General features: G+C 35.9%; 1 protein-coding gene across 3 annotated transcripts in view; it reads right to left on the bottom strand.

The window, feature by feature from the left end:
- The window catches only part of CENPC (centromere protein C), an 85,764-nt gene that overhangs the window by 28,438 nt on the left and 42,244 nt on the right, over positions 1 to 15,082 (bottom strand). For 2 of the 3 annotated variants that reach the window (XM_045771482.2, XM_087864110.1), the window contains exons 11-12: positions 9,409 to 9,552; positions 8,180 to 8,262 (exon numbers count right to left, since the gene is read on the bottom strand). In XM_045771482.2, coding sequence (XP_045627438.2) covers positions 8,180 to 8,262; positions 9,409 to 9,552 — 227 coding nt within the window. The remainder of the gene's footprint in view (positions 1 to 8,179; positions 8,263 to 9,408; positions 9,553 to 15,082) is intronic. The other variant, XM_045771483.2, reaches the window with a different exon arrangement.

Raw genomic sequence — 15,082 nt, 5'->3', positions numbered from 1 at the left:
TTGAAATAGGATCCCTTACTACTCCGCCATCTTCCTCCCTCTCACAAAAGACTGTTTGAAATGACTGAACCGGGGTACCTGGGTGGCAGGCTCAGTCAGTTAAGCATCCAACTCTTGATTTCAGCTCAGGTCATGATCTCTAGGTCATGATACTGAGCCCCGAGTTGGGCACCATTCTGAGCATGGGGCCTCCTTTAGACTTTCTCTCTCTCTCTCCCTCTGCCCTTCCCCACCCTGCTTGTGCATGCATGTACTCTCTCTCTAAAAAAAAAAAAAAAAAAAAAAAATTAAAATTAAATGATGAATTAGATACATTATAAAATTGCTGGCTAAGAAGAAACTTCAGTGATCATAAAATCTAATTTCCCTGTCCAGAACTGGCAAATCTATAGAGATCTATACAAATTAAAAGTAGATTAGTGGATGCTATAGGCATAGGAGGTATGAGAGGTGAGGGAATGAAAGGTGCCTGCTAAAGATAAAGAATATGGGGTTTCTTCTGGGGATGATAGAAATGTTCTAAAATTTATTGTGGTGATGGTTATACACCATTGAATCATATCCCACTAAGGGGTAAATTTTATGGTATGTGAGTATCTCAATATATATCTCAATAAAGCTGTTACCAAAAAACACCTAATTTCTCATGCAATCCCCACTAGAAAAAGTAGAGGGCTAGTCACTGCTTGAAAATTCTCCCATAGCACTGAGCTGTGGGAAGCAGCTGATGGGATCAGAGAAGGAATGAAGCAAGTAAGTAAATATACAAAGGACAGTCCACTGAGAGAGCCTAGAAGCAATGATTTCCCAGTAACAGTGAGCACACCAAGCACCCAGATCTCAGTTTCTAAATGCCATTCTCCACTAAAAAGAACCAGGTTCCTTAGAAGTAAGTGATTCGAGAATGGAAACTGGGGAAGTAGACCAGAACGTCTTAAGCCAAAAAAAAAGAGAGAATATTCAAAAAATGGCAGAAATATAATAAAAAGACATAAGGACCAGTTGAAAGGACCAAATCTGGCACAATTTGAGTAGCAGAATAAATGAAAGAGATTACAACCATCAAATAAACAGGAACCCAGTAGCAGCCCATAATTATATAAATAAACAAATGAGAGAAGGGGTAAGAAAAGCTATTTTTTACAGAATGCCACTAATTAATAGGCAGGAATTACGAAAATAGAACAGCACAATTTGGTATCATCATTAGGGGCCGATGATTCGAGTGCGAGTCTTTAAAAGATGCCAAGATTGGTGTGAAGGTTTGAAAAGGAACACATTATTTTATAGCATCAGAATATCACACCACAAATTACCAAATTATAAAATTATATAATTTTATAATTTACCAATTATAAAAGAGAATAACCATCTCTTTAGAGTAGAGATAATAACTTGAACAGGCAATCAAGATTAACATCACCAGCAGGAGATGGGTAAATACTGTGTCTCCTAATGTGATGCACAAAACACAGCATCATTTCTGTACTACTTCTGTCACATGTGCATGGCTGGCATCTGATCAGGAGGAAACATCAGAAAGACTCAAGTAGAAAGTTATTCTAAAGAATAAAATCTGTACTCTCTCAAAAAAATATAAAGGTCAGGAAAGTTAGAAAATGCCTAATGAACTGTTCCTTATTGAAGGAAACTTAACGGACAGGAGAGCTAAATGCAATCTATGATCCTTAATTGGATCCTGAACCAGAACACTAATGGAACTGCTGGTGAAATCTGCATGGATCAGTGAAGGAATATTAGTGTTATATTAATGCTGATTTGGTTAAAGTGTCCAAGTGTCCCAACACTGTATGTTCTTGTCTTACATTATATCTGCATACACTTACACATAACACTATGTCTGCAACTTGTTCTCAAAGAGTACAGAAAAGGCTAATACTAATAGCCAAAGCAATCTTGAGAAAGAACAAAGCTGGAGGTATCACAATACCAGATTTCAAGATATACTACAAAGCTGTAGTACACCAAAACAGTATGATACTGGCACAAAAACAGACACACGGATCAATAGAATAAAAGAGAGAACCCAGCTATAAACTCATCCTTATATAATCAATTAATCTATGACAAAGGAAGCAAGAATATACAACAGGGAAAAGATAGCATATTCAATCAATGGTGTTGGAAAAAATGGAGAGCTACATGCAAAAAAATAAATAAAAAAGAAAAGACCACACTTTCTTATACTTTACACAAAAAATAAACTCAAAATGGATTACCGACCTGAAAGTAAGACCTGAAACCATAAAACTCCTAGAAGAAAACAGAGGCAGTAATCTCACTGACATTGGCTGTAGCAACATTTTTCTAGATATGTTTCCTTGGGCAAGGGAAACAAAAGCAAAAATAAACTATTAGGACTACATCAAAATAAAAAGCTTTTGCACAGCAAAGGAAACCAACAACAAAATGAAAAGGCAACCTACTGAATGGGAGCAGATTATTTGCAAATGATATATCCAGCAAGGGGTTAATATTCAAAATATGTAAAGAACTTAACGCAATACCAAATAATCCAATTTAAAAATGGGCAGAGGACCCGAATAGACATTTTTCCAAAGAAGACATCCAGGTGGGCAGCAGACACACGAAAAGATGCTCAACATCAGTCATCAGGGAAATGCAAATAATGCATAATGAACTACCACTATATACCTGGCAGAATGGCTAGAATCAAAAAGATAAGAAACATGTTGGTGAGGATATAGAGGAAAATGAACCTTCATGAGTATTGGCAGAAATGCAAATTGGTGTGCCACTGTGGAAAACAGCATGGAAGTTCCTCAAAAAAGTTAAAAATAGAACTATCATGTAATCTAGTAATTCCACTACTCAGTGTTTACCCAAAGAAAATGAAAAGACTAACCTGAAAAGATATATGCACTCCTCTGTTTACGGCAGCATTATTTAAAATAGCCAAGATACAGAAGCAACCCAAGTGTCCATCCATAGATGAATGGATAAAGATGATGTGGTATGTATACAAACCACACACACACACACACACACACACACACACACACAGTGGAATAGTACTCAGGCATAAAAACCGTGACAACTTGCCATTTGCAACAACATGGATGGAATGGATAGACTTAGAGGGTATAATACTAAGTGAAACAAGTCAGTCAGAGAAAGACAAATACCATATGATTTCACTCGTGTGGAATTTTTTTTAAAGACTGTATTTATTGATTTGAGAGAGAGAGAGCATGAGAGAGAGCACGAGCAGGGGGAAGGGGCAGAGGGAGAGGGAGAAGCAGACTCCCCACTGAGCAGGGAGCCTGATGCGGGACTCAATCCCAGGACCCCAGGATCATGACCTGAGCCGAAGGCAGATGCTTAACCAACTGAGCCACCCAGGCACCCGACTCATATGTAGAATTTAAGAAACAAAACAGTTGAACAAAGAAAACAAGAGACAAAGAAAACAGACTCTTAAATACAGAGAACATACTGGTGGGTGCCAGAGGAGAAGTGGGTGAGGGATGAGTGACACAGATAAAGGGGATTAAGAGTACATTTACGATGAGCACTGAATAAAGTATAAAAATGCTGAATCATTATATTGTATACCTAAAACTAATGTAACACTGTATGTTAATTATACATACAGGGTGTGGAGCCTACATTAAAAAAAAAAATTTTTTTTAAAGGCTAATGATAAGAAACTTGTATGAACATATATGTAGCAGAGGCAGGGAGGGAGATGGAACAAATGTTGTAAAATGTTGACAACTGTGGAATCTGGGTAAAGCAGATATGGGATTTCAGGGTAAGTTTAAAATTAATAATTTCTAAAATTTAATAATTTAATTAATAAATTTAATAATTTCCAAAAAATTATTTTTTTAAAGATTTTTTATTTATTTATTTGCCAGAGAGAGACAGCCAGCAAGAGAGGGAACACAGCAGGGGAGTGGGAGAGGAAGAAGGAGGCTCCCAGCGGAGGAGCCCCACGCGGGACTCGATCCCGGAACGCCGGGATCACACCCCGAGCCGAAGGCAGACGCCCAATGACTGCGCCACCCAGGCGCCCCCCAAAAAATTATTTTTAAAAACAGCAACAGAGATAACTCCTGAATTTCAAATACTAAAGAATCCTAATAAGCATGGAGATAGAAGAAAACAGGTTACCTACAAAGAAAACAAGAAATAAGTCTGCCTTTAAATTTCTACTCATAAGCATTAGCTATTGTGAGGCAAAAGATAAATAGCCAGCTAGTTTAAAGGAAAAAAGATTATGACTCAAAGATTATTTTTACTATTAAACTGGTTGTAAAAAAAAAAAAAAAGATTCCTGAGTTCTTGCTGGCATATGTGAGAATGTCTACCAACTATACAAGGAAGTAACAAGGCTATCTGTAAGTATAAATGTGTTAAACATTTATTAAAGGCAAAAATACTGACAGAAAAAGTTAAAAATAAAAATTCAATCACGTACTGTTTCTAAACCACTTTGTTTTAGTTCTGTAGGAAAGGTTAAGTAAAAAGATGAATAAAAATATTAAAAAGAACAATGAACCAAAAGAAAGCAGGGGTCACAATATTAATATTAGACAAAACAGACTGCAAGGTAAAAGCACTGTAACAGGATCAAGAAGATAAATTTGACCAAAGCAGGTACATTCCATATAAAGGCTTACATGCTTTAGTAACAGTGCTGAAAGGTACAGAGCAAACACTGCAGAAAATAGGAGAAAAAAAGCAGACCATTGCAGTGGAAAACACTTCACTTCAACTCTGGCAGTCTTCAGCAGATTTCACAAATCACAAGCAAGGATATAAAAGATCAAATTAATATCTAATGTAACACGTTCAATTCTAAGATCCTGTTCTTTTCCCCAAAAACTGCTACTTCCCCAGTAGTCTCCAAATCAAGTAAGGACAACACCATTCTTTCAGGTGCTCAAGCCAAAAGCCTTAAAGTTATCCCTGACATCTCTCTTACATCCCACATCCCATCAGGAAACCCTGTTGATTCTATCTTCAAAAATATCCAGGGGTGCCCTGCTTCTTCCCCTCCCACTCCCCTGCTGTGTTCTCTCTCTCGCTGTCTGTCACATAAATAAATAAAATCTTAAAAAAAAAAAAATATCCCAAATCCTACTACTGCTCTCCACCTTTCACTGCTACCACCCTAGTCAAAGCAAACTCTCACTGGGATTATTAATGTCTCACCAACCAGTCTCCCTGTTTCCAACCTTACACCAGCCCCCTCAAACTCACCAGTCCTCCCCTAACACAGCAGCCACAGTCATTCTGTTTATAGGTCCATCATGTCTCTCCTCTGCTCAAAACCCTCCAACGCCTTATCATCTCTCTTAAGAAAAGCCAAAAATCTTTAAAATAGCCTGTAATATCCTATGTGATCTTCCATTCTTGTTATCTCTGTGACATCATCTCCTACTACTCTATCCCTCTTTTCTTTTGCTCTACCCAGTCTCCTTGGTGTTTCGCCATCAGACTCATTATCGTATCTGAACAACTGCCCTTGGTCTTACCTCTAGCTAAGGCATTATTTCCTCATACAGCTACACGATTTGCTTCCTCATCTTTTTCATATTTCGCTCAAATGATCACTTCCTCAGTGAGGACTTTTCTGCCCATCTACCTAAGAATGTAACTGCCATTTCCCACCACAAAATCCCTGCTTTATTTTTGTACTTTCAATTCAGCAAATCATAAGTTTTGCTATCTTTTTTTTATTGTCTTCTATCCTGGTCCCCCAGAAAGTAAGCTCCAGGTGGACAGAAGTTTTTGTCAGTTTTGTTCACTACCATATCTGCAGGCTCTAGAAGGATACATAGTAAGTATTCCATAATATTCAACAAATTTTTAAGAGTTCTGGGGCACCTGGGTGTAAGCATCTGCCTTCGGCTCAGGTCATGATCTCAGGGTCCTGAATTTTATATGTTCTAAGCATACTATAGATCACAAAGAAAATAATAAATTCAAATAATAATAAATTCAAATAAATTCAAATTCTTAATAAATTCAAATAATAAATAATACAAGCCAAAGTTCCCTAGAACAATGAAACGAAACTAGAAATTGTTAAAGAACAAAACACTTCAGAATAACAGCCAACATTATGTTTTAACATAAGCCGGATATTAAACTAACAAGAAAGCTATGGGATTGGAAATGATATCTCCATTTTACATATAAGGATGCTGAAGGTAAGAGCAATGAAGTTTTTAACTCAAGATAACATAATAAGTAAGTAGTAGAGCTGGGTTCAACCCCAGGGACTCTGGAGACCAAGCTCTTGGCTAATATAGTCTTTAAAAAACTCCTGGCTCAAAGAAAAATCACTGTAATTTAGGGTATACTACTGTAAGAATATAACATTTGGGGCAGCCTGGGTGGCTCAGTTGGTTTAGTATCCAACTCTTGATTTCGGCTCAGGCCATGATTTCCAGGTTGTGGAACTGAGCCCCACATCAGGCTCTGCGCTCAACAGGGAGTCTGCTGGAGATTCTCTCTCCTTTGCCCCTCCTCTTGCCCCTCCCCCTGCTCACGCTCTCTCTCTCTTTCTCTAAAATAAATGAATAAATCTTAAAAAAAAAAAAAAAAAGAACACAACATTTAAAAAGCTATAAAATTGGAGCACCTGGGTGGCTCAGTCAGTTGAGAGTCCGACTCTTGATTTTGGCTCAGGTCATGATCTCAGGGTAGGGAGATCAAGGCCCAGGTGGGGCTCCACACTCAGTAGAGAGTCTGCTTCAGACTCCTTCTCTCCCTCTCGCTCTGCCCCAACCCCACTCACACTCTAAATAAATAAATACATACATACATACATAAAATCTTTATAGAAATTTTTTAAAACAAATAAATAAAAAGCTGTAAAATTAAGCCAAAACTGTACTCAGGAAAATTCATTGTTTTTTCAAATAAAAAATTTTTTATCAAATAAAAAATAGAAAAATAATTAGAGAAAGCATTCAACTTAGAGGAGAAAAATAATAAATCAAAATACAGGGAGAAAAAAATAATTTAAAAGGAAAAACAAAGGGGGTTCCTCACTGGCCCAGTTGATAGAGCCTGCAACTCTTATCAGGATTGTAGGCTCAAGCCCCACATTAAGTATAGAGATTACTTAAAAATAAAATCTTTAAAAAAACAAATTCCACATTCCTAGCATTTCAAGAGATGCAAATCAAAAGGAAAAAGAGGGGCGGTGTGTGGCTCAGTCAGCTGAGTGTCCAAATCTTGATTTTGGCTCAGGTCATCATCTCAGCGTTGTGAGATCAGCTCTAAGCTCAGCAAGAAATCTGCTTAAGATTCTCTCCCTTTCCCTCTGGACACCCCACCCCCCACTCATGGGCACACCTGTGTGTGTTCTCTCTCTTCCTCTCAAAAAAAAAAAAAAAAAAAAAAAAAGAGAGAGAGATCCCAATTTTAAAAAATAAAAGGAAAATGAATTAGTGAATTAGGAAAGAAAAAACAGTGTAACAGATTAAATTCCAAGCACACATTCTTTAGCAGCATAAAAATTACAAAACTATTAAGAGGCATTTTAAAAACTTTACTATGTAAAGTTTCAAACATATTTAAAATAGAAAAAATGATATAATGAAACTGATATACCCATCATACAGCTACAGTAATCAATACATGGCTTATCTTGCTTCGTTTATACCCTTAGCAGCTTAACGCTTTTATTTTTTTTAAAGATTTATTTATTTATTTGAGAGAGAGAGAGAAAGAGAAAGTGTGTGGCAGTCAGAGACAAAGGGAGAGGGACAGAAAGTCTCAAGCAGACTGCACTGAGCATGAGCCCAATACTGGGCCCTATCTTACAACCCTGAGATCATGACCTGAGCTGAAATAAGAGTCAGGCACCCAACCAACTGTGCCATTCAGGCGCCCCTTAACATTTTTCAATACTAGAGTAGATACTTTAAATGTCAATTATTTCATTATGTTCTACCTCAAAGAAAGGACTGTCACTCTGTCATTCTTTCTCTTTCTCTTCCTCCCTCTATCACATAGGTGTAAGGTCTTACAAATCTCTAAAGACATAGTAAGGCTCTTAAGAGTAAGTACTCAATACACATTTGCAACTGGTGATAATTTATATAAAACAGCACACCTTACTTTGTATGCATAATGCCATAAACATCAAGACAACAGACAATAAATAATAACCTACTTGAACTTTCCTGAAATTCCTTGTCATCCACATCAGAATTATTCTTTCCAGGTTTTAAATAATTCTTCAACTTGAAAGGTCCACTTTAAGATAAAAAAGTAAACCATCAAATTTGTGCTTTTATAATACATGTATCTAATTATCTACCCTAATTTTCCCCCCCAAAACTACCAAAGGTTTCCTTCTTATAAAACCAACAGTGATGTTATAGATCACCAAAAATATATTTACATGCTACATAAAACAAAGAATCTATAATTTAATCCTATAACTGTCAAACAGAACAAATACTGAATTTTATAACCTTTTAAACTTCATGAGTCAATTATAAATTTTAAATCAACTCAAGTAACACCCCTTGATAAAAATCAAATTATAAAAATATTAGAAATACATCAGCTTGTCATAATTTAAAAATACAGTAAAAAACAAGTGGAATTTAAAATATACTCCAAAAATTGCTCAGAGATAATTCAGCTTATTCCAGTCCTAGATTCCTTTCCTTCTATTATGACCCCAGGATAGGCCTAGTAGTCATAACCCACCTTAAAGAAATCTTAGCCATCACTTAAAAGTCTTGAGAATCTGTTATAATTTACCATTCCTTCATTTTAAAAAAGGGTATATGACTTCAGATATTATAAGAGTAGGTTAATTTGGTTTGTTCACTGAGTGTACCTGTTTTAAACACATACCACAAATTCTTAAATACTCCTCTTTTCAAGAGAGAGAGCCTAATCCCCCGTTCCTTGAATGTGGTCTGGACTTAATGACTTGTTTCTAACAAACACAACGAAGTGGAAGTGACAGTATGCAACTTCAGAGACTAGGTCATTAAAAGGCAATTTTAACCTCCATCACAGTCACACTTTCTCTTGGATCACTCGCTTTGTAAAAAGCCAGCTGTCATATTGAACAGCCCTATGGAGAGGGCCACATGACAAGGAAGGCCTACAGCTAACAGCCATGGGAGCAAACTACCTTATAAGTAGATCTTCTAGTCGCAGCCAAGCTTTCAAAGGACCGCAAACCAGGTAGGTATCTTGAATGCTACACCTCATTAGAACCCCTGAGTAAGATCTAGCCAGCTAACCCAGACTTCTGGGCCACAGAAACTATGAAACCATAGATGCTTGCAAGCCACTATTAAAGTTTGGGGTAATTTGTTACACAGCAATGAGTGACTCATATAATAAGTAAATCCAATTATCCTTAGAACACAAGCATACCTTCCTTCCAAAACTGAAGTCTTGGGCTCTTCAGAATCCAAGTTAGATTCTGCTGGCGTCTTGCATGTAAATCCCTTGATCTGAGACTTCAGATGAACATTCTGTCCAGTCATATTATCTTGATCTTTTGTGCTTCCTGTACTTCTGTGAAAATGTAAAGTATAAAACTGTTTTCATTTCTCCATAAAATATTTCTTCCAGAAACAATACACATTGAGTAGACAATATAATACTGGCTGTAACAAATATTAGAAAACCCTGTTCAGGTCCTAGGACTTACAACTAGCTTAGGAAGAAAATCTGATTCTAGGACCCACTAAGAAAAATTCTGAAATTCTACAGACCTGGCCTAAGATAGAGGTGATGACAGGTGGACGCAAGGAGACATTACCTACAGACAGCATATGATATAGATTACACATTTAACCTATCATTTTTTTGAAATCCACAAACAACTGAAATTGTTTTCTTTGACACCCCTAGTCAGCCTATTGAGGAACAACAGGGTACTAAAACAGACTCAGGCTCATCTCTTTAATAGCTAACAGCTAATCAGTTTATCTCCAATATATGCAAATAGGACACACTATTCCCAGACTGTATAATTTTTCTCTTCTCTCGCATTTCTCTTATAAGTCCTATGTTTCAATTTGTTTCTTGACTCAGTTACCAGCCTACCCTTATCATATGTGAAAAAATAATTTGCATGCAACATAACTAAAGAACATGCAGACTTTGGTCCTATAATCACAGCGTAAAGAAATAAAAGGGATTATAAGAGAATACTATGAACAATTATACGTCAACAAGTTAGACAACCTAGATGAAATGGATAAATTCCTAAAGACACACAAATTACCAAAACTGACTGAAGAAGTAATAATCTCAAAAGACCTGTAACAAGAGAATGAATCAGTAATCAAAAACTACCCAGAAAGAAAAGCCAGGCCCAAATGGTTTCATTGCTGAATTCTACCAATCATTCAAAAATACAAATTCTTCACAAACTCTTTCAAAAAACAGAAGAGAACGTCTCAACTTACTTTATGAAGCCAGGATCATATTGATACCAAAACTGGACAAAGACATCATAAGAAAACTACAAACCAAAAAAACTCAACAACATACTAGCAAAAGAAATCTAACAATGTATAAATAGAATTATACATACATCATGACCAAATGGGATTTACACCAGAGATGCAGTTTGGTCTACTATCCAAAAACCAATTAATATATCAGATCAATAATAAACAAAAATCACATCATCATATCAGATGCAAAAAAAAAAAAAAAAACATTTAACGAAATCCAACACCTTTTTATGATAAAAATGCTCAACTCAACAAACTAGGACTAGAAGGGAACAGCCTCAACCTGTTAAAGGGTATATATGAAAAACCTACACCTAGCAATATACTAAATGGTGAAAGACTAGATGCTTTCCTCCTAAAATTTAGGAACCAAACAAGGAAGTCTGCTGTTGCCACTTCTATTAAACACTGTACTAAAGATTTTAGCCAGGGCAATTAGGCAATATAAAACAAATAAATAATAGATTGGAAAGGAAGGGTAAAACTTATCTCTATTCACAAATGACATGATTTTTATACTCAGAAAACCCTTGAAATACACTAAAAAGCTATCAAAACTAAATGACTTCAGCAAGGTTGCAGAATACAAGATCAAATACAAAAACCAATTGTATTTCTATACACTTGCAATGGACATTCAAAAATAAAATTTAAAAAGCAATTCTATTCATAATAGCATCCAAACAAATAAAATGTTTAGGAATGAATTTAACAAAAGAAGTATAAAACTTATGTTCTGAAAACATTGTTGTAATAAGTTAAAAAACTCAACAGATGGAAAAACATCCTGTGTTCATGGATCAATAGATTTATTGTTAAAATAGCAATATCCCCCAAACTGATATATAGATTCAACGAAACCCCTATCAGAATCTCAACTGATGTCTTTGTAGAAATTGACATGCTGATTCTAAAATTTATATGGAATTGTAAGGAACCCAGAATAGTCAAAACAATCCTGAAAAGGAAGAATAAAAAGGACTCATACTTCTTGATCTCAAACCCTTATCATAGGAACGGTAATCATGACAGTACAGTACTGGACCAAGAACTGATATACAGATCAAGAGAAAAAGTTGAGAATTCAGAAGGAAACATATATGTATGGTCAACTGATTTTCAATAACGGTGTTACGACCATTTAATGGGGAAAAAATAGTCTTTTCAATAAACATTTATGGGACAACTGGATAGTCATATGGAAAAGTTGAACCCTTACTTCAGAAATACACAAAAATTAACTCAAAATGGATGAAAGACCTAAATGTAAGAGAGATAAAACTATAAAACTCTTAGAAGAAAAGATAGAGACAAATCTTCATGAACTTGGATTCTTAGATATGACATCAAAAGTATAAGCAATAAAAAGATAAAATAAACAGACTGGACTTTATCAAAATTAAAAGCTTTTGTGCTTCAAAGGACACCATTAAGAAGCAAAAAGACAACCCACAGAATAGGAGAAAATATCTGCAAATCCCTTATTTGACAAGGAAGTTGTATATAAAATATATAAAGACCTCTAATGACACAATTAAAAAACAAAACAAAACAAAAAGACAATCCAACTAAAAACAGGCTGAACACATCTTTTTCCAAAGATTTTTCCAAAGATTTGCAAATGGCCAATAAACACATGAAAAGATGCTCAACATCATTAGTCATCTGGGAAATGCAAATGAAAACCACAATGAGATACCACTTTCATACCAACTAGGATGGCTCACATCAAAGTCAGATAACAACAACCGTTGGCAAGGATGTAGAGATACTGGAACCCTCATACGCTGCTCAAAGAAATGTAAAATGGTGCAGATGCTTTGGAAAACAGTCTTGCAGTTCCTCAAACAATTTAAATATAGAATTACCATATGGCTCAGCAATTCTACTCCTGTGGAATGAAAACATATGTCCACATAGAAACCTGTACACAAATGTTTATACCAGCATTATTCAAAAGAGCCAAAATGTAGAAACAACCCAAATGTCCATCAATGAATGAACAGATAAACAAAACATGGTATAAGCATAAAATATTATTTAGTCATAAAAATTAATGAAGTACTACTGAAACATCCTATAACATGAAGGAAACTTGAAAATATCCAAACAGGAGGCACCTGGGTGGCCTAGTCAGTTAAGCATCTGACTCTTAGCTCAGCTCAGGTCTTGATCTCAGGATCATGAGTTTAAACCCCACTGGGGGGGAAGACGGGAGAGAAAATATCCAAACAGAAAGAAGCCAATACACTGGCGCCTGGGTGGCTCAGTCATTAAGCGTCTGCCTTCGGTTCAGGGCGTTATCCCAGGGTCCTGGAATCGAGCCCTGCATCTGGCTCCCTGCTCCACTGGGAGCCTGCTTCTTCCTCTCCCACTCCCCCTGCTTGTGTTGCCTCTCTCACTGGCTGTCTCTCTGTCAAATAAATAAATAAAATCTTAAAAAAAGAAAGAGAAGAAAGAAAGAAAGAAAGAAAGAAAGAAAGAAAGAAAGAAAGAAAGAAAGAAAGAAAGAAAAAGAAAAGAAGCCAGTACAAAAAAACTCACACTGTAGGATTTTATTCAGGTGAAAATCCAAAATGTAAAATCTATACTAACAAAAAGTATATTAGTGGTTGCTTAGAGCCGTGGGAGAAGGAATAGGGAACTTCTAACTAAAGGGTACTGGCTTCTTTGTGAAGTACTGAAAATGCTCTAAAATTGACTATGTTGATGGTTTGCACCTGTGAATATACTATAAAACCATAATTGTACACATTTCATGACTGAATTGTACGGTATGTGAAGTATCCTTCATAAAACTTTTTAAAAAGAAATCTACCGTAATGAGCTTCTGTTCCATCTGGCTTATAGAAATAATAAAGAAATTAAGTGAATAAATTTGAATGAAAGAAACTCAGTGGAAATTGCTTACACTTTAAGTGCTCTAGCTCTTAAAGTTTGGTTTATTTTGTTCCCAAAAGGTTTTAACAGGGGAAAAGGAAGTTAGATTGTAGTTTAATTAATGCTCATGGTTATAAAAAAGCCAAAAAATATCACTGTTAAACAAGTTAAAAGTTTCAATATCTGTTATATACATGCAGAGAGAAGTAACTCATGTAACATTTCTAATCAGGAAGATGCCTTAAAAATTTTTTTTAAGAAAAAAGAACACTCCTTAAACAAATTATCTGTTTTGGCTTAAATACTATTATCCATTTCCTCCCTGATTTCAACATGTGTGTGTGTGTGTGTGTGTGTGTGTGTGTGTGTGTGTGAGACATAATACTCTAGTATTGAAAAGGTTTAAATTTATTTTCTCCCAAAAAATCTACTAAGTTTTAATTTCTAAAATTCCTCTACTGGTTTTAATGGTGACAATAACATCTCTGAACATAATAAAATATAAAATTATGTACCCAACTAAGTTAAATAATAATAATGATAATAGGTAATACAGTTAAGGTCTTTATTTTTTTTAAGGTTTATTTATTTATTTTAAAGAAAGAGCACAGAGGGAGGGGCAGAGGTAGAGAATTTCAAGCAGACTCCCCACCAAGCGGGAGTTCATCATATGGGGCTCAACTCCACAACCCATGAGATCATGACCTGAGCTGAAATCACAAGATGGACAATCAACCAACTAAGCCACCCAGACTCCCCCATAATGTCCTTTTTAAAAAAGTAATTTTTTTTAAATTTTATTTATTGAGAGAGAGAGGTAAGAGAGGGCACACGAGTGGGGGGAGGCGCAGAGGGAGAGAGAGAATCTCAAGCAGACTCCCCGGTGAGCACAGAGCCCAATGCGGGGTTCAATCCCACAACCCTGAGATCATGACCTGAGCCCCAATCAAGATTTGGAGGCTCAACCAACTGAGCCACCTAGGTGCCTGGGAATTAATTCTTACAGTGCCATAAATTATAAGAACTCAATGCATAACCTTAAGTTGTGTTTTCAAAACCTTTAGTTAACTTTAAGACTTTAGATTAGTATTAAATTACGTTAATAATTAATCTTTGGATACGTGGACAATTCCTAAGCTAAACAAATACGAAACTGGTTTCTAAACATAGTTCTAATTTACCTCTGTCTCACACATTTTAAAATGACCATCAAACAGACTAAAAACATATCAATGCCTTCAGATGCTAATATACAATTCACGTTAGCCACTATAAAAACAATGTTAAAAGGTTTATGTAATATGTACTTGGACACAGCAATAGCTATCTAGTTCTTGATTACCTACTTTGATATCCCTAATTTCCAAAGGAAACAAAAGCTGGTTGCTTAGAGGTTGAAAATACTTGAGACTACACTAAATAAAACAATTACAGAAAAATATAAATAACATACACAAAGTAATGAATATGTTTTATATATCAAATCAATTCTTATAATTTATTAAGAAGGTAAAATCAACACAAATTATATGCTATCTGGGGAGTCTGGGTGGCTCAGTCAGTTAAGTGTCTGCCTTCAGTTCAGGTCCTGATCTCAGGGTCCTGGGATTGAGTTCCATATCGGCCTCCCTGCGCAGCACGGTGTATGCTTCTCCCTCTCCCACTGACCCCTCCTCATGCTCTCACTCACTCACTCGCTC

This window comes from Ursus americanus, chromosome 8 (genome assembly GCF_024610735.1).
Source record: "Ursus americanus isolate L20-20 chromosome 8, mUrsAme1.1.p, whole genome shotgun sequence".
NCBI lineage: Eukaryota > Metazoa > Chordata > Mammalia > Carnivora > Ursidae > Ursus > Ursus americanus.
The sequence above is the reverse complement of the archived record's forward strand: the minus strand, read 5'-3'. Positions and strand labels throughout refer to the sequence as shown.